The 26254-nt window shown below is 39.2% G+C and overlaps 1 protein-coding gene across 1 annotated transcript in view; it reads right to left on the bottom strand.

Annotated features, from left to right (window-relative positions):
* Positions 1 to 22122, bottom strand: part of SPAG17 (sperm associated antigen 17) — a 108869-nt gene extending 86747 nt beyond the window's left edge. Inside the window, exons 1-3 of the mRNA XM_074593394.1 lie at positions 21935 to 22122; positions 13358 to 13498; positions 12904 to 12963 (exon numbers count right to left, since the gene is read on the bottom strand). Coding sequence (XP_074449495.1) covers positions 12904 to 12963; positions 13358 to 13498; positions 21935 to 22030 — 297 coding nt within the window. The 5' untranslated portion in view covers positions 22031 to 22122. The remainder of the gene's footprint in view (positions 1 to 12903; positions 12964 to 13357; positions 13499 to 21934) is intronic.
* Positions 22123 to 26254: the final 4132 nt, after the last annotated feature.

The raw sequence follows: 26254 nt of genomic DNA, 5'->3' as shown, positions 1-26254 counted from the left end.
TTACAGCCCATTCTTCCTGAGAAGTTCAAAGCATTTTACCAGTCAAAAGCAATGCATCATGACTATTCCTATTTCGTAGATAGAGAATGCAGAAATGAAGAGACTTCTCCAAGGTGTGTAGTGAGCTGGACAACTCTGAGTGGGTGGGAAGAACAAATTTTCTTATGTGAAGCATTAGAGAAGTATAAACCAAACTATTTAAGAGGAGTACAGTACATGACTGTGGAGAGAAGTCAGACAAATAAGACAAAGATAAAATGAGCACACTACATTTGGCAATACAAAGGAAGCAAAGAGTTTTTCATACAGCAATGTAAAATCTGCTGTATGCATAAGTAAATAAAAACCATTCCTTCATCACTGCTAGTTTAAAGACAGAACATAGATCAATCTGTGCACAGTAAATAAATTAAATTAAATCTATTACACTTAAGCATGTTTACTTCATCTGTTGTCCTGTGAATTATGCAGGCACCTGGCATAAACAGTTAAGAATCCACAGAGCCACAATTTAAAAAAAACAAAACAAACACTGAAGACAAAGACTTGGTAGGAGTACAGAAGAAATTTTTTGGGATACTATGAAGTGGATTCATTTCAGATTGGCTATACTTCAGCCAGCCAGTGATGACCTTTTTCTTATGTGAGAAACCATGGAAACTTGGATGGACAAACTTGGTTAGGTAGGGCCTCTTTTCCTTTAAAAGAAGAGGAAACTTAGCATTCCTCGCACAGCAGGGGTCTCATTTGCGAAGTGCAGAAAGGCTTCAGTGATGCAGTATTTGATCTCATATGGTGGCAGTATGAACCATGCAGAGATTTAGCTGCCTGGTGCAAAGGGCATGTATTTCAAGCTATTCAAACACTGCACGAGTGCTTGTAAGTGACACTATACTATTGCCAGTGCCATTGAGAGAGGAGACACGCCTTAAACATTTAAAGCCAGAGTCTTTATGGTATCTTTCTTTGAAAGGCCTCCTTTTCAATATACAGAACCATTGTGGCTGCTAAATCATAATCAGAAAAGCTTTTGAAGTGATTAATTGCATTATCAGCTTTCACAGCTTTATCACTGCTTGGAAGCAGTAGCATCACTTGCTATGAACAGTGGACAGCCCATTTCATAGTGTAGTTCTCCCATATCCAGGGTGAGCTTTCTAAAGCCCTGTTTTCCCTCTTGTTCTTGAAACTGTAAGAAATCCAAGCCACCACATATACCTCAGACTCACATAACACTTCCTAAGAGAAACATAATAGTTTGTAGGAGAACTCCTCAGTTAATTCAAATCCCTTAGTAGCTGACACAGTTCAAGCCAATTTGAAGCAGGAGAGTCATCAGTCAAGAGGCTATATGGATGACATGTACCAACCAAGTTATTATTTACTGTTCAAATGTATCTTCCTGAGCAAGCTAATACCCCCCCCCAAAAAAAAAGTGATCTTCACTTATTACAATCTGCCATTCAGTATCAGTATCACAATCCCCTCACAAGCAGCTTTCAAGACAGACTAGAGAAGGAAAACTGCATGTGTCATACTGATAAATTTCTTGTGTCCAAAGACGACTTCTTTACACATACTATTTCTGAATCTGCTGATGTCATTTCATTGACTATAGCATACTACAATCAATCATTTCGAAAGAATGCTAGGAAGGCACTGAGGTAACTGAAACAACTTCTTTCAGATCACACCTGCAGCGTGCTGAAAGGCAATTTAGTCTCTACTATCAGACCATTCACCTAATTTCATTTTTCCTCTCAGAACCTCTTCCCAACTATGATGTCAAAAGATCAGTTGCTTAATCATTATCCTTCATTGGTGAATTAATGACTCACAATTCAAACTGAGCTTAAGGACTCATGTAAATCAGTAAAATCAACTGCATATCTGAACAGAGCTCCATGTAGAAGTTGTTATCCACAAGGTAGACCGTAAAACTTAAGCTAAGCCAATTAATCATCTTTGTTAATCAATGAAGACTGTACCAACACGTATTGCAGACAATTATTAAAGTGGATTTGATGACTCCTTCTGCCCCTCAGATTCCTTTTCAAACCAACCTACTAAAATAAAAATAGGACACTTTGACTAGTGAGCAATACTGAACAAATACAAATGCTGTTCATGTACTAAATATCTGCCTTTCTATTGTGAGAACATTTCTCAAAGCAGCAGCAATGGCTCCTTGTGCCCTAGAAAAATATGTTGTCACTCATATGAGTGAGCCCGGTTTTTGCCACATCAGCTTGATCTGGTTAGCAGAAATCTAGTTAGAAATATCCATTGCAAGAAGGTCTGTTCTTTAAACCTCTTTCTACAGAAAATGTGCAATCTGAGGGCATACCTTAACTGGTTTAATCTCATCAATGCAGAATGAGAACTTTCTAAGACGTGTACAGTGTATGTGTCTTAGTGTTACAAGTACTCAAATAGTAGAAATAGAAACAGGTGAATAATCTAACTTAAGTAAAAACAAGAAAACACATAAAAATTAGGATGACTTTTCACCTTGGCTTACCTTATCGCTCTCTACAAAAGGAGAAAGGAGGCTGTAGAGAGATGGGGATTGGACTCTACTCCCAAGTAACAGGCGATAGGACAAGAGGAAATGGCCTCAAGTTGCGCCAGGGGAGGTTTAGACTGGATATTAGGAAAAATTTTTACACTGAAAGGGAAGTGGTTGAGGCACCATCCCTGGAGGTATTTAAAAGACGTGTAGACATAGCGCTTAGAAATATGGTTTAGATTAGTGATGGGTTTTGTCAGAGTTAGGTTGATGGTTGGACTAGATGATCTGAAAGGTCCCTTCCAACCTGGGCAATTCTATGATTCTATTAAAGAGGTCATACAAAAGCTCTCACCATCTATGACATGTACTTCCTATGGCTCCCTGACCACCTAACTGCTACAAACCAGACTGCTTTAAAGGAAGAAAAAATACAATACAAATATCCAGTGATTCCAAAGATCAGTTAGTAGCATTGCTATCTCAGGAAGAAGGAGTTTTATGGATAGGGAAGGTTTTCTTACGTGACCCTTCAGATACCAGTTTCCTTTTAACACTCTGACTTGGGGGAGATAGTTAAAATAGCATTTAAGTGATTTCTAAAGAACTCCTACAAAACCTAGACCTTTTTTAAAAGAGAGGACAGGCCAGCCTGCTGTGATCTGTGCTCAGAAGAGATATATTGCTATGATCAAATATTGAAGTGTTTACATTTCAGTGGTATGAATCTGCCCAGCAAGTCCTTCCATTGTGGAGTAGAATATTTTATGCTTCTGAGAAGTAAATTTTCTCCAGTCATTTCAGCCAACTGGATCAACACAATGAACGTTGCAAAGCTAAATGATTTTGTCACGCTTCTCTAACATTGCATCTGGCTAGGAAGAGAACCCAGAAGTTGAACAAAAAGATTTAAGAAACAAAGTTGTCTCATCAACCCTTGTGCTGGCAGATTCCATCTAGCTACATGCCAGAGCCTCCTAAGCCGCCTCAGAATTCATGGGCCAGGAAGTCCCATTGGCCTTGTAGGCTTGGCACCACAAAAATCCTAGGCAGAACCCTTCCACCTTGGTCTGGCTTTGCGAAAGCGCTCTGGGCATATTTTTTTTTTTGGCAACAGAGGATTTTGGAATTAGTTGCTCTACTTGAGAAAAATGTCTTACACTCTATTTCCTTAATTAACCAATTATAGTCACAGCATTTCCCTTGGCTACTCCAGAGGGTCCCTCTACCAATTTAAGGATGACATTTTTACAGACATAATTGCTGTTTACTCTAGTTACACAGAGATTTCAACAAAACCTGCACAGAAAAAGCAGTACATTTTATACCAAGTTGTATGCATGCAGGAAACCTTGTAATCTAGAAAGTCTCAGCAGTGTTCTAAAGCAGGTTTTAAATAGATAGATGAATTTCAAAAGGTATCAAGTTTCTTTCCTAGAAAATAAATGTTCAGTAGTTTCAGGCCAAATGTTCAGGCCAAATAATTACAACTAACAGTAATAAAATAATAATACATGTAGACGGTATTGCTTCTAGAATCCTAGAATTAGGATTATGAAGAAGAATTGCTATTCTGAAACAGAAAGAAAAGATGAACACATTCAATTGTCTCATGTAAATAATAGAATCTGACCTCTCAGATTATTAGAAAACAGAAAATTAGAAGACACAGATTGTTTTCCTGCAGGAGCTCAAAATTTTTTGCCACAGTTTCAGCATTTAGAAATCCTGGTACTTCTTAACATGACACAAAGTCCTTAAAGGGGTCTGTGGGAAGGGATACTGAACTGGAGAGACTTTAGAAATTGATTGCAAACAACTGCAATTTCTAGGACTGACTGGTTCATAGCAAGAACAGTTCAGTCTCATGGAATAAATAAATCCCAAATGGAAGGCATATGATTTGATAACTCAAAGGACTACACAGGTCACTATTGATCATGCAGTGGCATCAGATGCTCTGACAATGGCAAAGGCTGATGCAGAGACATGGTGGTATGTCTTTACTCTGGGTAATATTTTATTCTTTTTAGGTGGCATGGGTTTCCTATATTTAAAATGAAAATCTCTCTGCTGTTATCCGAGGCTTAGAATTATCTACCTGATCACACACACTTCTCATGCTACTAGGATAACTCAGGTCATTAAGACATCCATATTGGACTGGCATATAGAACACAGAACTAGTGAGATCTTCATGTTTGGAAAGGCAGCCGAACCCAGGCGAATGCCTTTTCTTTTGTCAGGACATTTTCTTTTGTTTCTATTTGGCCAAGTTATAAGAAGGCATTTGACAATGATATTCTACTGTCTTGGATACTGGTGCTAGCAAGGCCATTGTCTGTCTAAGCAATTTAGCAAGCACTAAGAAGTCCACCAGTGAAAGGCATTATGAAGTAAGAATTAAGGCAAGCAGGACAGGTAGAAGCCCGTGTGGCTTTTTCTCAGTGAGTTCTAGTAAAATCTTCAAGATTTAGGAAATCTTGAAATACTTTAATATTATCAAGGAGGAATGTGGAAAACCCAAGTTTGCAGTTCATCTGAAAATGCCAAAGACTTGTGGCCTGGGGTGTGATAGTGCCTGTTTGGAATAGTTTGGCACAGCCATAAATTGCCCCTATTGAGTTGGCAGCAGAGCAAGCAAACAGAATTGCTTGTAAAGGTCTCCTGTGTGATAAAAAGGGGGGTAAATCTAACCTCAGCTAACACATAGACACTGATAGTCTTCCATTAGGCTCATTCATATTCACAAATTGCTGAATACCAATGGGAGCTGTGAAACTTGTTATGGAAAAAATTTGTTAACTTAGGTTTATCATCTTTTAAAGTAAACTGCCAGGAGGCAGAGTAGTTAAACTCTCCTTAGGAACAAGACAATAAATATCTCAGGTAAATGTACCACCTCGTCCAGTGGGATCATTTACAAAACATACTATATTCTGTACTACAATACACCTGGTAGGACCTTGGTAACAAAAGAGAGCTGAAAACAGACGAGCAGAGAGTGCTCACTGCAGGATTTAAAGTCCCTTACGCTTCCCTTGAGCCAGTACCTCCCTAAAAGGCATCTTCATTTAAAGACAATTCCCAACTGTTTCTTGAGCATTAATCCTCTGCATAGCCATACAGCGTAAGGGCCAAGTCCTTCTGCAACAAAATTCTCTTAACTTGCATCCACACAACAGAACTTGAGAAAAGCTGACTGTTCCATTTTATTACGACATTTAAGACTGCAGTATTTGTTTTGCTCTGCACTGGAATGAAAAATAAAATTAAATCTTCCTATCATTCTGACCATTCAGCACGGCTGACAAAGTTGTTTTTACTGTCAAACCCTCTCATCAAAACAATGACACCAGACAAGTTTTGGCTCCTGCGCTGTTCCATTTTACAACAACTTTTAAAATTAATTTTGTTCTACAATGGAATGAAAACAAAATCTTTCTAACATTTATTACAAAATAGAATTCTATTGACATACATTTTTAGACTGAGAAGTTTGGGTTTTAATACGGCTGTGTCTACTTTTGAGAAAGCCTATTCTTGATGCCTACCTTTCTGATAGTGTTTTTTCAAAAACTATACACTTCCATAAAAATATGTCACATTTGATTATATGTTTCCACAAGAAACCAAAAGGCTTCCTTAAATATACTCCTGACTAGCATTATTTCTGAACCTTTTTTCTTCAGTGACACATATCCAGGCTACTAATGAGTCTTTGGTCTCCTCCAGATGCCACACAACTCACAACAACTCGTACTTTTTGGGTGAAAATATTCCTTGCCGTAAGTGTTATGTCTGTGACATTAAGAGTTTTGTTTTCACATCAAGCTAAAACCAAAACTTTTTATTTTTCTACCCTAGGAGTTTACTATAACATCCTAAAAGGGACATAAGACAATAGAAAGGTTTAAGATAAGAGAAAGGTATGAGGTATTTAACACCTACTGAAGAGAGGACATAAAAGTTATTTAGAAAGAGAACAGCTATTCTTAACTGGTTTCTTGAATGAAATTCACATCACTGGGGTGAGTAATAGAAGGTACTTTTGAGTAATTATGCACAGGCACATGTATTTTTTAATATATATTTAAAATATATCTATTAGATAACTATACGATATAATTATACATCATATAATCACATCTATAACACAATATATACATATATGTATAAAATTTCACAATGTAGTAAGAGCCCCTATAGCAGGAACTACATGCTTAGTTCCAATCTAAAGCAGACCACCTCTTTACATGATGATGTGACCAGCACTTCAAATAGTCTTACCAGCAGCAACCCTCACTTCATAAGTCTATGTTCTACACACTGCTAGCAAAGCATTAATTCATAGAAATGCTTATAAACTGCTTTACATCAACTGCTTCCTGGCTAAATTAATTCCATTTTTTCCACTTCAGCTTGTTCATTGTTATGTTTTACTATCCTACAGAAGGTCTTAGTATCTTGGTTCATGTATTTTGCGTTGGAAGTGACAGGAGAGGAATCTGTTTCAGTTACACCTAGAAAACCCAAAGACCCTTCTATCTTTGCTACAGCCTATTGCCTTTTAAGGCAAGAAGTACTGTGAACATTACACAATTTCCTAAGGATTCTGACAGTATAATCTCAGTGAAAAAAAAAACCCCAAAAAACCAAAACAAAACAAAGAAAAAAGCCCATGTACCATATAAATAATTTTAAAACAATGCAAAATTCTATTTCTAACCAATAACCTTTTAGTTCTCAAAATGAGCTGTACAAAGCATGAACTAATTAAGCAAGCACTCAACTGAACTGGATTTTAATGGCAAAACTGTGAATATTACACTTGGCAGTAGAAAGATGTAATTTGGGTGTCTCTCTGGTTTGTTTGTTGAAACTGCACAATTAGGCTGGTATCTCAGTATGCCTGGTGATACCCGTTCACTGTTACGTATCTTGACACAGACAGTAAAACTGGCACTTCTCCTGCTTTTATCAGTCCAGAAAATTTGAAGTATCACAGTTGATACTACTTCCCTGTTAGCAAGGAGGTAAAATAAGGCAAGGTTTTGTATGAGAACCATTTGCCATGCAGATCTGGAAGCAAGTCAAGAGGAGCATCAAACAGGTCCTGCGTTCAGCCAGTGATGACAACAAGCAGAACAATTTGTAATCAGAATTCTATATTCTCTTCTGTTTAAATATTAATAGTTCCAGCATGTGATATGCAAGCTACTGTTTGCTTTCTTCTCACATGCAAGAATCAGAGATAATTTAGTGCAATCAGATGGGTAACAAGATCCTGGATAGCCTGATTTAAAAGTCCTCACTATTTCAGATTTAAGGAAAAAAAGCAAGAAAAATAAGAGAAAGACAGAGCAGAGATAAAGTCAATAACAGATTATTATCTTTTTTTAAACTGTATCAGGAAAAAATATCACTAACATGGCATTGGTCTAGTATTAAATGGAAACAGAAGAAGAGTCAATAAAGATGCAGGAAATGGAGGGCTAATCAGTGATTATTCTGCTCTATATGTGGAAAAACAACAGACAATATGGTTGTATCCCTTCATTAATAAGCAGTTATTTCCAACTGTATCAACAGGAAGTTGCAAAAAGGCAGCTTTTAAAGCTAGGCATACCAAAAAACAGTAGAACTGGACATTGTAATCAAAGAATTTTTAAAAGCAGGTCGCTGAAGAACTCTTTGGATGATGAATATATTTTGTTGTTTTTGGAAAAAAAAAAAAAAAGAAGGTAGCTCTCTCTGGTAAGACTGCAATTCTGGTTGAAATAAATAATATGGTATAGCAAAAAGCAGAATTCCCTAAGTATTCTTTGACTATTGATTTAGAAAGCAGTGACAAAGATTAAAGCTCATTAACTGACAGATCTAAAAATGCAATTACAAACAAAGAGTCACCATCAAACAGCTGAATTTCTTGTGGGGTCTGAAGCACACAACATATTGAGACTACTCTATTTAAAAGTATGTCAGTGATCTAGGAAAATACACAAAGTCTTCAATCCTAAGATCTCCAGAAGACACAATAACCATGAGAGATATAAAGAATATAGTGGAAAACTCATTCATACAAATACATTTAGTTAATGTAGTTAGCATAGTACAAGAAAGCAGTATGATTTCATTTTGTTAAATTACAAGACTTAATCTCAGAACAAAGAAGCCAGGCCAAATTTACAGCATGGAAAACCTGTAAAGTGGAAACTTCGGGAAGGACCCATGGTCAAGGATAAACCAATGAATCCAAAATTAGCAGCCAAGATAACTTACACAATCTTCAGATTTCTATACAATGAGCTATCAAATAGTAGCACATGAATTATGTTATGCTTGTATTTGACATGTATTTAACAAAAACACTAAGTCCATTCAGTGTCCACCATGAAATAAAATAGTGAATTCTAAATGTCTGTTAGAGAAGATTCACAGAAATTGTTAAAGAATTGAAAAAAAAAAAAAAAAAACAAAAACATGAAGGAATTTATTACACATTGCTAAATAAAGAGAAAAATTAAGGGACAATTTGAACACAATCTCAAAGTTTCTACACAGAGAAGATTAAATAAAATCTTACAGTTAATTTAGTAAATATGTCTGTAAGCCATACATTGAAACATACATTTACATTGAAACTAGAAGTAACTTTCATCAGGAAAGGTCCTCCCCAGAAACAAATTAAGTTGTAGTAGATACTCAAGTGTTTTCAATCTTCTAGAAAAAACACTGAATATTGATTTAAAAAATTTCAACACGTAGATTATTTTTGAAAGATAACACCATGACTTGTGCTACAGGTCACAATAGTCTCTTCTGCCATTCAAATCTATCTACTAATTTCACAGAACATAAAACAAACTGGTGATAGCAACACTGTAAGAAATCCAACTCTTGGCCTACAGTGTTTAGAAATTTTCTTGACAGCAGCCTTTCTCACCAAAAAAAGAAGAATCAAAACTATTTAATGATCTTACTTCATGCATATTTATTTATTTATTTATGTAGCATTCACTATGGTGTCTTGGGAAATCAGATCACATTTACACTTGGAAAACAAGTCTGAAGTTTTCACACCTGACCAGAAAAATTAGCTCTCAGAGAAGCAACGTAACTCCCATTTAAATCCTTTTGTAAACCAGAACAGCATAAACCGTAACAACGTAAGCTAAAATACTAGGAATTTACCAAGCCCTCCCTAGCCTAGACTGAGAACACAGAGAGCACTGGGTCAGTTTACTAGAGATGAAGGGAGAAGGAAAACTTCTTTTCAAAGCTCTGTCTCTCGCAGGGGAAGGAAAGATGAAGAAGAGGAAAAAAGGCATCTTTGAAGACAGGTTGCAGGATTAAGAAAAAAAAAAAGAAAAAAATCACTTACAGGAAACTTTCTTTTCATCTACACCAACTACTTCTGCTACATGTGGAGTAGTGGAAGTACATTACCTCTTCCTTTACAGGTTCTTCAGGTGGTTCCAGGTGGTTCTCCAGCCACCTCCTCCCACCCCTTGGCAAGTTATGGGAATTTCTGCTATCACAGACTTTACTCCACTTGTGTAATGGCCTCTTACCCTGAGTTGTGTCCATTTTTTCTACTTAAAGCATACTTTCACTCTTCCACAGCATACAATACAAGTCTGTCAGAAGATTAACTTACTCCTTAGGTTTGGTTTTGGGTTGGTTTTTTTAATCTCTCTCTATATAACTATGCCATGCCTAGGAGCTGTTGTAATTTGTATTCACCTATACCTGTCCTCAAGGAATCATAAGTCTAGTGAGGATTTCTGGAGTGCAGTGCACACTGTTCATGCTGCCTCCCATCCTCAAAATGTAGGAGGTGCCAGTAGAATTAGTTGGCTATCTACTTAATGATTAACAGCTGGGAAATACTTATTTACAACTGATTTATTCTGCTCCAGTAACACAAAATTCCAGGATGAGAATGGGCCATAATTTGGATTTGACAACTGATTTGATTATATTAAGTTTGACAACTATAAGTAGGAGCCTTGCTATGACAAACCAGAATTAATATATTAATTCTTGACTCGTAGTGGAATAAAGATTAATATTTTTAATTGCAAGTAAGCCTTTTTGGCTACACAGAATGACTGTCCTGGAGATAAGTCAGAGCAGTATGAAAGGACTTCAGTTTTGTTGACTTCACAAGCACAAGGACACATTTTGAAGGCAGTGTTCTGGGATCCACATCCAAACAAAACTGCTCTCCTCTCTGCTACTTGTGCCTTTTTCATCTTCCCACGATCCTTTATCCCAAGCATCTCAACTTATCTGACAGAACCACAATATGGTTGCACATCTCTCTTCCTTCCATCCCTCTCTCTCTCCTGGCCGTGTCTCTTGTTCAACTGTCCATTTCCAGGAACACCATCTATCTACTTCCAGTCTTCTCACATGAAGGGGCCACATGAGGCTCCAGCGTCTTTCCTAATTTTTTCTCACCATGTACTACTCCCCAGCTCCAGCTTGTTCCCTTATGAGTATGGGACAAGACTCCGTCTCAAAATTTCCTGGGTAACACAAAGGCAACTTTCCTGACCCTGTCCCATTGAGTCCAACAAAACTGGAAAACAACTCTTACAGAGCAAAAAAGAATAATTCCATCCATACAACCCCTGAACTCAATCTCACCAGAATTTTCAATTAAAAAAAAAATTTAAAAAAATCAACCTCATGAACAAATCTAGTATGGAAAATTTAGGCTTGAATACATTTTCAAAATTCAAACTTTGGAAACTAAAACACTAAAATATTTAGTAGTGGTAAAGCACGTTAATTACACACGACATTACCAACCTTAATAGAAAGCTGACAAAACAACATAAAAAATACGTTTGCTTATAAAATGCATATATTTTATTCAAACATACTGTAGTTTTAGGTGGTGTCTGTTGGAAAAACTGTACAATTAATCTGATTCATTATGAAATCTGTTGGTATTTTACAGGAAGCATAACATTTTCTCTTCCATATACAAAGAAAAAAAAATAATTTCCACAGCATCGTTATGAAAGACTCAGCCTAACATCATTTTATTAAGTGCTGGAATTAGCACAAAATTACCAACCAGGACTCCTACTCCCATCAGGTCACTTCAGCGACAGAAAAGGTGTTAGACACCTAATTCTCCAGGAAACTGCACAAACTGCACATGGACTTTAAGTGAATGCTCAGGAGCAAATTCTGCCCAGAGAGGCGGGATCTTGATGCTTGTGGCAACATGATCAATCTTTTAATTTGCTACAGCCAGAACGGAAACTGAGTCCAAGCAAAAGGTCAGAACAGGCATTTTATATTCTCTGTTAAAGGAGGGGAGGAAAAAAATGTCTTTGAGGAGTAAAGTAAGCAGCTAATGAGACACAGCACTGACAGCTGGAATTTAATAAGTATCCACTTCACAAGGAAAATTGCTCTTAGTAATTAAATACAGGTATCATACAAAGCTTCTGCTTAGAGCTAGACTTCAAAATTCTTCTGTTAGTAGGACTGAAGAGGTTTTACATACCAGGTAATGTAACGGTGAGTTTGCCTGGGAGGCTAGTCCTAAACGAAGAGGGTTAATTGCATAAATTTCACAGTCATGTCAGTGGTAAATAATTCCAATGGGACTTGTTCAGATAGTAGTCTGGCATTACTGAAAAACAGACTGCAACTAAAAAGACCTGTTATAAAGTCCACCGAAAGCTGAGACATATAAAAAGTTTATTAGTCATTGCAGAACTAAAACACAAACAAGATCTTTTTAGAGGGATCCAAAATTCTTTATGCTTCAGGTCTGTAGGGCCATAAAACTCTACCTGAGAAAATTTTAAACAATCTTCTAATTAATCACAGGATTTTATAACCTTTCACAAGCTGTAAGTAAAACATTAACAAGGTAGGAGGAAGTACTCTTTGTACTAAGCATGATTCCTAACCCCACCGATATACCCCACTAGACGAACCAGGTTAGAATTTAACGCCAAACTGAGATTACAATGGATACACACAGAAATAGTGCTTCATTTATGGGACTGCATTCCCATGAATGAAGGTATAAATCTCTAAATTACTGAGAGCATCTGAGAGAGCAGAGTCTAATTTTCTTCTGTAATTTGTGACACCACCATAAAAATATGACCACTTAACACATTCTTAACATAATAGAACTCATATCCCTAAAAAGACATCTCGATCCTCACTTAATTAGCAGTTGAACAGAACACCGTTGGTATCCCAAAAAGAAAGCAGTTTAAGTATATAGATGGTTGTGTTTTTACCAGCTACATCCAATAGATTTGTATTTATTCAGGTATGCATAACACAATCACACAGCTGTATTTACTTCAGTGTAAAGGAGCACTGACTCTGCAATATATGTTTTAACCTACCTCATAGTACATCGGCACATCCTTATCCTTTTTTCCCTTTCGATTCCCAGATTCTCTGATCTGCAAGGAAATAAAGCATTCTCCTGTGAGAAGATTTTAAGTTGACACAAATTATTTTACTTGTTATTCCCTTTTGCAAACACTACACTGACACTCTGAAACAGTGAGGAATCATCTTATGGTACTCCTGTACCTTAGGGAGGAAGCTTCTCCCATCAGCACCTTGAAGAAAAGTCTGCAACAACACCTCACTATTTACAGGGAGCAGACCAGATTATGCAGTAAGGTTTTCTTTTTCCATTTTTAACCCCTATGAATTAGTGTAATTTTTAAAACTTGCACAGAGTAATGTAATTGAATATGAAATTTCTAGCTACAACAGATCAAAGAAATTAATATCTAGAAGCGAGATCTAGAGTTTGGTTTGTTATTAAAAGTTCCCTTCTTGGAATACCTGTCTGAAAATGTCTTCATGTGTTATCACACTGAAGAGCTTCCGCTGTGGCACCTGCACAGCAAGAGACAGGGCCTTGGTGTGGATTTCATCCTCAATTTTGGTCCCAACAACGAAAGCAATGCTAGGCTTCCAGTCATCCTACTTTCCAAAATAAAACATTTAAGGTATTAAAACCCAAGCAAACAAAAGTGCTTCTCTGCAGTTTCAAGGAGTAATCCTGTAGAGATAGTTACCCTATTTAAGGCATATTAAACATTACTGTATGAATCACACTGGAACGAAACGTATACAACCACAAAAAGCACATACTACCTTGTCCCAATTCTTTCTGCCATCAGGTGGCAGCATTATGCTATGGAAAACACAAATGCCTACTAAAAACTCTTACAAGCCTCCCCGCAGGCAAACGCTGCATTAGCATCACACAAAGATAAAGTAACTTTTAAATTACATTTGCAGATTTGACAGTTCAGTAAGCAAACAAGAAATGCATTTTGAATATCTGCATTGCTGTCATTGAATATATGCATTATTGTGATTATTTGCTGTAGAAAAAAATAAACAAATCTCAGCTCCCTTATCCTGGGAATCAGAGTATGCCCAGATACCGTTTTCTGAAAATTGTAGCATTATTTGTACGCTATTTTATGAGGGTATATTTATGCATACTGTGGTTCTTACACGGTTTCACTAAGTATTCTGAACTACAACAAATTTCTTATCAATGTCAAGTTATATTTCACTACAACATTGACAAATGAAAAACACTAGCATTTTCAAACATTTGCAGTAAAATACACATATTTTTATGAAAAAAAAATCCGATTTCAGCATTAAAGAAATGCAGAACAAGAGAAGACTGGAACATGTTATTTAGTGATATACATCCCCCAAAAGCTTCAAAATGGTGTAATTTAAGTAACTTTTGCTGGTTACCCTTCTTTCCCATTTCTTCTACTTTAACCTACTGGAATCCCTTTCACAAAGTGAGTGGCTACCTCCAGCAAATTTACATCTCACTCCAGAGTATTCTCTATCAGCATCAGTGGTGCCTGAACCATAAGCACTTCCAACGGTTGTGCTATACGCTCTTCAGGAATCACCAAATCATTTCTTTCATTGCAAATCTGCATGCGTAAACTGCAAGGATATCAATAAAGCTGCATAAAGGTAAATATGGAAGGAGATTCAGTGAGATCAAGGTAGTCACAAGACATTGTCACGCTATCAGGACCAGGCTAAGCAGAGCCACATACCAGTCCAGCGTGCATCACAGCATGTAAAGACTCTGAAGGCAAATTTAAGAAAGGGTAGTAACTTTAGGATTTTTATGGAAATATTTTCATACGTGTATATTACATACAAAGTCCTTGTGGAAAAGAGGAACAAAATCTGAATTCATGGTAGTGGGAAAGGACCGTTCAAAAAAAAAAAAAAGTTAGATGTAAATGGTAAAAGAAGTTTCTTTTTCCAGTTTTACTGTACTCTTCTTCATTTGTTCCTTCTCTTAGCTGAAAAAAAGCCTATCTAAATGTTTACAATTTGAGTAACTGATGACTTGGGATGGGAGAAAGCAACAGTTGACCTTCTGAAACTGCAAGTAGCTACAGAGCAGATACCTAATCCAAAAGGGCCTCTACAATTCCACGTATCATAAACTTCCTTGATGTTTCATAGCAGCACAAAATAAACCTTACGTTTTTAAAATTACAAAATACAGGAAAGTGCAAGTGTATCAATGATGCTCTAGGAGCATGCAAACATGATGGAATTTATGAAAGGAGAACGTCCAGCTGAGCTGGGGCAGAAGGCACTGCTCAATGGCCTGTGCGGGGACTGCACCAAGTACACTGAATTTCTTTTTCCTCTTTCTAGTTGGGGGGGGTAGGACAGGGGACAATACCTCCTCCTGCCTAAAGTTGCCAAGATAGCTACCAGTGCAAAGCACTATGAAAGAGCTAGGTATTCCAATATTATCATCAAAACACGTGCACAGGAGTTGCAGTTGATCTGAATTCAAGTTAAAGTTGTCATTGTGTAGCTGCCAAGAATCAGACACAAAAACTTTACCATTCCTTGAAGAGTGTGTGCAAATGCATAATTTTCTAGGCTTTCAGAATTGAGACTGAAATGCTGTCATGTGGCAGTATCCTGGTGTTCCCAGGGCTTGCCAGCAGAGACGGAGCCTTTAGAACAACCATCCACATGCAACGTGATGGAGCTACTGAAGCTAATGGAGCAACTGATATCACTACAGTGTCCACTTCAGTGAGGACCACCAAAAGAGGGGAACAAGGCCCTGTTAAGTCTCACAGACAGATGCTGACAGCTCAAGAAGAGCAAAACTCATGAATGTCAGGTTCTACTCTAGATGCTAGGGGAAGCATGGTCCAGCAGCAATAGAGAGCCAGCTCTCACAGCTTCTGCAGTTCGTCAGATATGCAAAGAAATCTCCATCAGACAGTTCTAAAACCTCTGCCTTATGCCTTCTTCAGTTGCTCCTTAAAACATGATGGTATCTTGGTGCCCACAAATTAAACCTGCTTAGCACTGATTAACATCATCCTGCAAAAGCGATGTCTGTGAAACCCATCTTCCTTATAGTCCTGTCTCTTCTTGATCTTTCCACTCCGTGGTCACAACTGTCTCTAGCTCATTTCTCCTTCCATTTCCACTCTCTCTTCCTCATCTGAGTTCCGCCACTTCTCCTAACACTTCCCACATCTGTTACTTGCTCACCTAGCTCTCATCCTCAGTCTCCTTGCCCAGATAGTCCCTAGTTTCATTATCTGATCCCACTTCCAGTTTTCTCCATCCTGATTCCTTCTCCAAATTCCTTATTCTCTACCCTCTCTAGTATTTCCCAGGCACTTTCAGAGTTATGTTTGAGCAATGAGACTCTCCTTCACAATAATTATGCATTCCTTGGAAGGCATTAGAAGCAACGGAGAGAGAATTTTCCTAATTTCCGCTGTGGTGCCCACCTTCACAGCAGCAGTAACAAGCACCAAAGGGTAAGCCCCACTCATGAAAAATTAATTTTTCAAGAAGTTAGGATTTATCCAAACACAAACATTCTCAGAAAAATGTATGCCCTCAGCAAAAGGTACGCCCTTGACATCAGCGTGCCACGTTTTCTTCCCCCCCCAAATTCTCTTCTTCAAAGAAACAAGCTGCTAAAGCTTCTCCACCGAACAGCTATGAGACTATTTATAGCATAGGCAAGACACTGGCTAATATAGTAAAAATAAAATACATGGAATCAGCCTCTACAAGATAACTGGTAGTGAAAATTTATAACCCCACCTAACTTAATTCGACATAAGTATATGCAACTCAATACAAGGTCCTTTGCATAAAAATTTAAACAGTATTAGAGATAGTCCACACCTCCTTAGCTTTAAAATGAAGAAAAAAATATTCCTTTTGCAATAAAAGGTGCAATACCTGAGAATTGGAGATAGATAAATACCAGAAATAGCTACACACGCTTTAACAGGGAATAATCATCCAGAATTCCCAGAGTAATTAAAAGCATGTCACCTATTTCTAGTCTGACCAGTCTTGAAGCCCTCGAGGATCATTTTTCAGAAAAGCTGAATATTGAGAACAGCCACTGAAGTCAAAAAGGACAGCACATGTGCAGCATTAGTATATAGTTTAAGGTGTTTAATTGACTATGCTCTTTTCTGACCTTAAAAATCTATTCTTTTTGCAATATTGCCCTTATATTATCAATACCATAACAGCATTCTTAATGTTCAAGGCACTGGAAGGATAGAGAAGAAACAGACCCTGCTTCTACAGCTCACCACCTAAAATCACAACATCAAAATGAGACGGAAAAGTAGTAAAATGTATATGGTTACTTTAAAAATATTTTCTCCCTCAATGTACAACTGCTCCTCTACTTAGTTTAATTCTTTCAAATGTTATTGTAGAAGCAAGACCTGAGAAAGAATCTGAAAGAGGATAGATTAGTGACCCTAAGGCTACCTCAAATGAGGTTCCCAGCTTAAAGAACAGGATAGAGAAAACCATAAAAATAACTACTGGAAAAGCATTGAAACAGTCTAGGGGGGCTGCCATTGAGAGTACAACGCTAGCATTACGTACTGTGAACAAAGATGACCAAAATGCAGGGAGTAGACAGCCCACAAGATCAACGATGCTGATTCAAACATGAATGAAAAAAAATAAAAATTGAAGCTGGAAATGTGGCATTGGTAACGGAATACTCCTTAAACATTCTGAAACAAGTTCCAATTAAAGGGAGGCCAGACCACTCTCACTGGAAAACATAACGGTGACAATCATTGTCACAAATGACACTGTCCCCCCTGTTTAAAACTCTTGGCCATGTCAAGAGTTGAAACGCAACAAACTCTCCCTCAGTGTTAGAATAACCGTCTACGCGGTAAGCTTGAATGTCCCTCAAGTGAAGAGATCCCACCTAACGCCAAAAGCTCCACGTAAGCAGCTAGCAGGTTTCCAAAATCCTTGTTTTCAGAAAACACAGAAGGTGTCCCATCTTCTCCTGATTTTGTTCTCTCTGTTAAAAAATAGTACACATAGGCTACATATCTTATTTCTCATAGTAGTATTGGAATAGCATAGGTATGTTAAAAAAATCTCTCACTTCAATTCACATTGACGAAAAAAGCAGATGTAGGTCACAAAATTTTGTTTGCTTTTAAACATATCTTGTTTTTTCTAATTCATTTTCTAGATGCAGAAGGGTAGCTGTTGTAGAAAAGACATCTGAACAAGTCAGGTATGCTGTTTATTTTTGCAGTACCAGTTTCTCTTTGACCAGGAAAAGCACCAAGCAGCCATCTCACCCCACCTCCATCTCCAGGCAATCTAAGTATCTTGTCATTTTGCATCATCACTTATTCTTGTGGTATTTAATGGGGGTTTTTTGGGGTTTTTTTGGTGGTTGTTTTTTGTTTGGTTGATGGGGTTTTGGTGGCGGTTCTTTTTTGCAGGTTTGGTTTTTTTTTTCTTAAGGCCACAACTAGTAGATTCATTTCATTACAGCACCATTTCGAATTTAACTGTAATGGCTGAAGAGAAACATTTGAAAACTTGAACTCCAAACATTTGAGCATCAGACAGCAAGAGTTCTTTAATCTCCTGATTTCTAAGTAATGCCTCAGAAATAATGAGATTTATTAGTGATTTATGAACACTCAGAGCGATATTACCTCTCACACTCTCTGCTTTCAACAATGAGGGAGCTTGTAAATCAGTAAACACAGCTGGCATTACTGGGAAAGGTTGCTCATCAGCAATTTTCTTGCCCTAACGTAGTGACTGTGTGGGGCACTACTGCCAAGAAATCTTCAAGCCCGCTTTCATTATCTGCTGCCTGACACACACGTGTATTACTAACAGATTCTGTTTTTAAGAGCCTGAGCTTTTGCTGTATAATCTGGGCAGGTCAGAGACGTTCAAAGCTCAATTGAATGTCAATTCCTCTCCGAAGGGGAAGCAGTATGAATAGTAATCAAAAGTGGAACCATCCTATTCAGAACATTTTTAACGGTTTTACAAGGTTTAATTTCAGTTCAATTTTCAGGCCCTAAAATGCCAGTAAAATGAGAGAAAGCATACAGATGGAAAGTCAGAGCAGAACGTGGCTTCCAGTTGCTATGCTTAGTTATACTAGCTAATAAGAACACATAATAGATAACAGTTATTTCAATTAAGGGCTGTACTTGCCCAGAATTCCCCTTTCACTTAGCAAATATCGCCCTTTAACTACTTAAAGCAGGCAAAGTTTAAAACTACCTAAGAATCTTAATTTATATTTTGTAATTTAATACTGCAGTGAACCCAATCAAAATATCTTGACAAATATCTGAAGACAAATACAACTTGCAGCTCCATGTTCTTCTGCGTAGCACATTAGAAACAAAAAAAAGATATATATAAACCATAATGTGAGGCTCTGCAAAATCCATATTTCCGCTGTATGTGTTTTTAAGTTGTGTGTTTGCCAGTTTTCACAGTGCGTTTAGTAAAAGCAATTATTTGGTTAGTAAATACCATTTAAATCATATTTTAGTTAGCATACCCGTCCATAAAATCTTAACACCACTGGTAAAATGACTCCTTTTCATAGATCAGGCTAATAAAACATTGTAAGCCATAAACACACATTAAAATGTGAAATTTCATTGCTCAGTCTATCTGGTACAATTTAAAACCAGTTCTAGTAAATTCCCTTTGACTCCACTAAAGGGAAAGAATACTCTCTAAATTGATACAAGTAAAAGATTTAAAAATTCTTTATACATTAATTACAAGGACAGAAATCTAATTAATAGGAATTCCTGTCATCTCCCAAATAATTTCAGATTCACACAGTATATCACATACAATATTGAGGAGGAGTAAGAAATAATTTTGTGCACTGTGTCTCATGACACCTACAATTAAAGTTGATCAACACTCTCTTTTACAGGCTGCTTTCGGTTCCCAACCTTTACATATTCAAGTTTAAATCTTGTATACTATAGGATTACTGAGGGGGGGGGAGGGGGATGGAATAGTGTGGTTAGATTATTTGCAGAATGACGTTTCATTTTAAAAAATCGTGTTTATCCTTTAATAAAAAACCCTATGTGATTAAGTAATTAAGATATTCAATTCCCTCCGTGTTCAAGAGGAAGGAAATACATTCGGCAGCACAGCCGTGCTTGTGTCAGAGATGTGCTTTTACAGACCGCGTTTATTTACATTAAGTATACCAACATTTGGCCATACTTGATGAATCTTGATTCACACATGCTCAGAAGAGATTTGTTGGCATTTGACACTTTTGCACCGAGTACGCTCCTGCCCACGACTATAAGAGCTGAATAAGAACCTTCCTGCAATAAGAAATTCCAGCAGCTGCCCAGCATCACAGAAGCCTGAGTTCAAGCTGACCACAGCAGGGAGACGGTTTTTCCCCATGTTCCCGAGGCTCTGCTGGCTAATAGCAAGACAGAAAACTTAACTGGAAAACAGTTGGGCAATACCAAAATTAAGGAACCAAGAAATCTTAGTTCAGCCTCCAACTGCCTATACGGAATAGGCATTACCATAACCTTTAATTAGGCAATCTCATATTTTTTCCTACAGAATTTTTGCCCCATTCAGTGAACAAATTCAACATTTCTTTCCATCTGCCTCAATGTGTGGTCCTGAATAATCCTAATTCTGGCATTTCCTAAGTTTTGAGCATTTTATTTCCTACCTTTTAGAATACTTCAATATAATGGTTTGCCTTTAACAAATGTAATAAATTACATGTAGAAGCAGCAGAGTAAACAAAGCACTTTGTTCAGTGAATTCACTGGACAATATCCACAACCACAATAAACAGCACTATGAAAAAAAAAATTAAAAAAATAAATAAATCACTAATTGGCATCTTGCTAGTAAGCACGGGAGAAAGGTCAGGAACTGAGTAGGTGATGGAGATTGAACCTCCACCCCCTTCTCATGCTTCAGGGAGGTTCTCCGACAGTACGGGTGAGATTCACAATCAAGAAAGGGCTCAAGCGCCTTTGAACCCTGCTGAAAAATCTACGTTCTAGGGAAAAATGGGTAACAACAGCCTTAGCTGAGCACCTTCAAAAAATTATTTTGTTTGGCTAATCTTGTACCATATGGTTACTACCATAAAAAAGCAAAAGCAAGTAAGTATTTAAAAGATTTCTGGACATCTGCATCATCTTCAGGAAAACTGATTGATCAGTTTAAAAGCCTTCTCCTGAATTCAAAAGTCCTCATGCCTAACCAGAACTGCTGGCATGTTAAAAAAACCAAACCAAAAACACAGCAACAATAACAAAAACCACCCTGTTTTTTTTAATAGGGCACAACAGGAACCCACCAAACAAGGAAGCCACGGAAGTCATTTGTCTCACTTGCAGAAGCAGCTCTAGATAAACACATGCTAGATAAATATTATTGTTTGCTAAACTACTACCCTGTTTTGAAACCAAATTCTCTCTTTGGAAGTCAAGATTTATTAGAATTACATTGCTTACACAGAACCTGGAAACCTAAATATGCCTTTAGATCCTCACACTCTGTAAAAAAAAAAAAAAAAAAAGGAAAAAAAAAAGAAAATGAAAAAGAAGAAAAGTGCCTTTTAGCTGCACACACTCGGGCAGGAAAATTACAGCCTCGCATTTTCAACGCTACAGTTAATGCTGTGTCAGCACCTCCATCAAACCTCGTTGTTCAGCAGTTTATAAAAAGCTCGCTCCCAGCCAAAACTTGGTACCCAGCGCCCCAGAAAGAAAAGCGCCGAGGAGGAAAAGCAAGAAACCCGCCGGGCCGCTGCTGAGGGCCGGGGCGGGGGGCAACGGAGGGGCAGCTCCACCGCCCGTCGGGACGATCCGCCTCCCTCCCCCGGGGCCACCCTGGCGACCCCGCGGAGCCCCCAGCAGCGACACCACCACAACCAGGCCGGAGGAGCGACGAGGGCCGCCTCAGGCCTGGTTCCCCCCACCCACCCCCGACATTCGGGTCCGGGGCTTGGCGGCCCCTGCCCTGCCCCTCGGCTGCCTTCACCTCCTCGAGGTGGGCGGACACCAGCGCAGCCTCCCAGCTCTTGGCCGCGGCCCCCGCCGAGGCGACCCCGCCGGTTTTGGGCCGCTTCGGGCCCATGGCGGTGCTGGGCGGCGGGCAGGCAGACCGGCCCCACGCGTCGCCGTGGCGACCGGCTGCCGCGGGGCGACGCCTTCCGGCCGCGCCTTCACCGCCCCAACCGGCGGGGCGGTTCGTGTCGTACCGTGCCTCCCGCCCGCGGGGCCCTCCGCCGGCTGAGCCCTGTGACCGCCCCGGGGGAGCCTCCGTGCTCGGTGGTCCCGGGTATGTGTGCCCCGGCCGCCCGCCTCCTGCGCCGACGGCGGCCATCTCGCCTAGCCGCTGCCGAAGCGCCCTGGCGGGGCTTGCGGTAGGTCGGCAGGGGCCTTGCTGCCCTTGGGCCACCCAGAGCCGCCTCCAGCGCGGCTGCCCGAAGGAGAGGCCTCGCCGAAGCTGGGCGGGAAGGGCCCGGGCCTCGCACAGCCATCGAAGGAAACGCCGCGGCCCAAGGGCTGCTCAAAACCGGCGAGCCCGGGCGAAGGAGCGGGCCCTGAGCCGCGGCCGCCTGCGGAGCAGCGAGGCGGGGGAGCGCGCAGGTGTGGGGCGGCGAGGCCGGCCGGCTCCCGGGCCGACATGGCTGTGCAAATACTACCATATGTTACGGCCCTGGGACCAGGAGGGGAGAGGGAGGCACCGTTGGGAGAAAGCAGGAGAGCTGCCAAGATAAAGAATTCATTACAGAGGAGTCATGTCGTGATCTCACACTGGAGACGAGTGAAATATTCTGTGTGATTTAACATTTGGTGAAAATATCCCAAACCACATGCTGCCCTTCCCCCAACCCCCCCTTGTACCGACTGGGGTTGCTCAGAGCCTCCAAATCTTTTATTTTAATTTTGTTCAGAGCCTTAAAGCCCTGCTGTGCAGAGCGTTATTGCTTTAGTCAGAATTTCATTCTGCGATGATAACGACCTAGCTGAATACAACACTTTAATTTCACAGTTTTAATGGAGAAGTAGGAATTTAGGTTCATAGGGGATGTAACAGGCAAGTCTCATACCATCTTAGATTGCAGACGGGTATCTTCCCCGGGTTTGCAGACAGTGATGTAGTTTATAACATGGGAAAGCTGCACAGTAGATTTGCCAACATCCATAAACATTTTCCCCCACCCTGTTTCTTGGCTGGTGTCCATTTTTCTCTTTTTGAGGTTTTCTTTTGTTGTCCAGAAAAAAAATCAACTTCAATTGTTCACAGAAACAGGCAGTGTGACATTCTCACCATACCCTTGTTCTTCATTAAAATCTTGGATATGCAGCTTGTGCCTGCTGAGTAGCACTGAGAGAGCATGTGAAGGAGGAGCAGGGCAGGATCGCCAGTCGATGCAGCAGAACAGGACAGAGGTATGGGGCAGAATGCACAGGTAATGGTGCCAAATAACCTTACTATGAATCACCCTTCTTTTTTTTCATGGCTTGGTTTTCAGGGCTTAGGAAGATCAACGGGAGAGGGTTGTGCACCCAGATCCTGATGGTATGGCTGGAAACATGCACTACTGTGATGTCTGTGGGAGATGACAACTGCTTCATTATGCCCACGCCTGTATGTATACACTCAGGATCATTAGGAAGGTTAAAAACCAGCAACACTAACATCAGCCTACAAACAACTCAGAAAACATGAACAGTACTTGCGAGAACCATGAACTGGCCTGTTTGTATTTATTGTGTGTTTGCTTGGATGAGTAACAATTATTTCAAGGAAATTATTTTGCAGTTTACCGTCTTAATAAATGCATCTAGATAACTTGCTGTTTATTGTTGTTGGATGCTGTAGCAAATAGTGAGTCAAGGTGAAGTAGGACAGCCGATCACTGGGAGCTTATACCAGTTCATTTAAAATGACCTCCACTACTCTCCCCAACAAAGGGGAGAAGAAATTCTATTTACTTCCTATTACAAAGGGCCCTACAGCCCTGAAATAGGTTCTACAGTAGTGAAGTCAGTTAAAGACGTCTCCTGTTTGGCTGCTTGTCCTTGTCCATTTGGTCATGCTGCCAAAGATGCTTGTAGGCCAAGCTGTAAAGCAGATCACTGAAATGCTCTTGGTTAAATCCTCCGACAGACAAAGGAGACAAATCAAAAATATTGGGAAACTACATCTTTTGTTTCCTCCAAATGGTCTGGACAATAAAACACCCAGTCTCCGAGCCATCTGAAAACCACCAGCTTCCTTCAGAGAACTAAAAGATGAAGTTGCTGCAATCTTAAAACTCGTATTAACAAAACTGAATGCAATTCAACTATACTGATACACCTCAGATGAGAAGAATAGGCAAATTAAGGCTCCAGAGAGACAATGCACAGTTTGGGGTACCTTCTGCACAAAAACCGGATGTACACATGTAAGCCTGACATTTCCATGTAGCGAAATTTGGTCTACCATTAGTGCAAGAGTTAACGGGCAAATCTGTGATGACTTTGTGTATGACAAGAATATTTATAGTGAGACTTTCAGGGAGAGTGGCAACCTAAAAATCATAAAGTCAGCCTTTTATTTTCTGTCTTATCAGAAAACATAGCGTGTGAATACATGAACAAATGAGAGTGGAGTAATCAAAGCTGTGAATTTACAATACACTTGCAATTCTGAATAATCCTCAGTGTAAATAGAAGGTAGCTTGCTTTTCACTGGGAGAGGGTTTAATGACCCTGTGGATTCTGAATTTACACAGCAGGGTAAAGTGTGCACGGTTAATACTGCAGAGTAGCTAGACACAATAACATGTTCCTATGCCCACACTTTTAATAATAATATAAAAGGAATATTTAAAAATTAGGTATACTCTTTACCTCCTTCAGGAAGAAGAAACACTAGTTGCCTTTTATTTTAGGATGACTTAAAGAACATTTACACTTACCTGTTCTCCAGTAAAGTGTGGGGAGTGGAAAGGCATAACTAGTTGTAAAAGTCATGTCTTCTCTAGTTGATTTCCTGAAGGACTACAGTTGACTAAAGAACTAGTAAAAGTTTTGGATCTTAAATAATTAAAGCCTAATTGACTGAGAGGGGAATTAATTTCAATCATGCTTGCTTTTCTTTTAAGTGCTTATTTTAAATGCTTGACAAATATTTGGAAAAAATGATCTTTTCAGTAAGAACCATCAACTTCTCGCCTTCAGTTGAGAAGTGAGTAAAGAGTCCTCTTTGCTTGAGTCCTTAAGAACACACTTAATTGCTTTATATTGCTTTCATAAGATTTAAATATTTCTTAAGCGGGGAGACTTCCTGAATTATGGCTTCAGAAACCTGTTTCCTTTTTAGAAAACTTTCCAGAAGGTTGTCCAGAACAGCTAACATGGCCTTCAGCGCTGCTAAGGAAAACAGTCCTTCATATTCCTTATATTTCTAAAAGAAGGAGAAAGGTATTAAAAAGAAATAATGTACACTTTTTTTTTCTTTTAAGAGAACACCGTTCAGTCCTTTTTCCCTCAAAAAGGGAGAAGGGGAAGGACATAAAACTCATTTTGCTTTCTTTTCCAGTTTCATAGCACTGCAGCATCTGGGCTGGGAACAGCTTTTGCTTGAAGTTTGCAACCCCCCAGGACACAACTGTCTCACAAGTTACACAGATTTGGCAGCTATGGCATGTGTTTCCACAGCCTCCCTGAACTCTCACATACCAAGTTGGACGTAGGAGGTCTTTGCCTACAGTTGCTGCTCTGGCCACCAAATGATTCCTTATAATTTATTTCTCAGTCTCTAAATTCATTTATATAATTTGCATAAAGCTTCCCACATGGACTGCATTGGCCTTGTGGATGCAGACCAAATATCTGTCTTAGCTTTAGGATCTAGAAAGCTTATTTCTAAGAGTAAATTTAAATGCACATGCCCTGAAAGGGACAAAAGTTAAGCTGAGTGTAAATACATTAATGCACTCCACTTCTGAATGTGGCCTGGTGCGCTTATATTTTTTCTAGCGCCAAAGGTCAGTAATTTCTTAATTAGACTAAGTGCTAACCATAATGAACCAATAAAATAAACTCTCCTCCTCAGATTGTAATGGGCCTTCCTAATAAGATAAGGGTTGCTAGATGCTTTCTGAACTGTGAGAACATGCAGGGATGGTCAGAGAGAAAGGGCAGAGCTAAACTCTAAAGACAACACAATTCAGTCAAGTCCATCTGCCACATGGCAAGGCCTGCCCTCTGATGCTGGGCCACTATGTGCACAAATTAATAGAACTAACCTATTTAAGCCTGCCCGTCTCATAACGTGGCTAAAATCAAAGCAAGTTGTAGA

This window comes from Larus michahellis, chromosome 1 (genome assembly GCF_964199755.1).
Source record: "Larus michahellis chromosome 1, bLarMic1.1, whole genome shotgun sequence".
Lineage (NCBI taxonomy): Eukaryota > Metazoa > Chordata > Aves > Charadriiformes > Laridae > Larus > Larus michahellis.
Note: the sequence above shows the minus strand (reverse complement) of the source record. Positions and strands in the feature narration are given on the sequence as shown.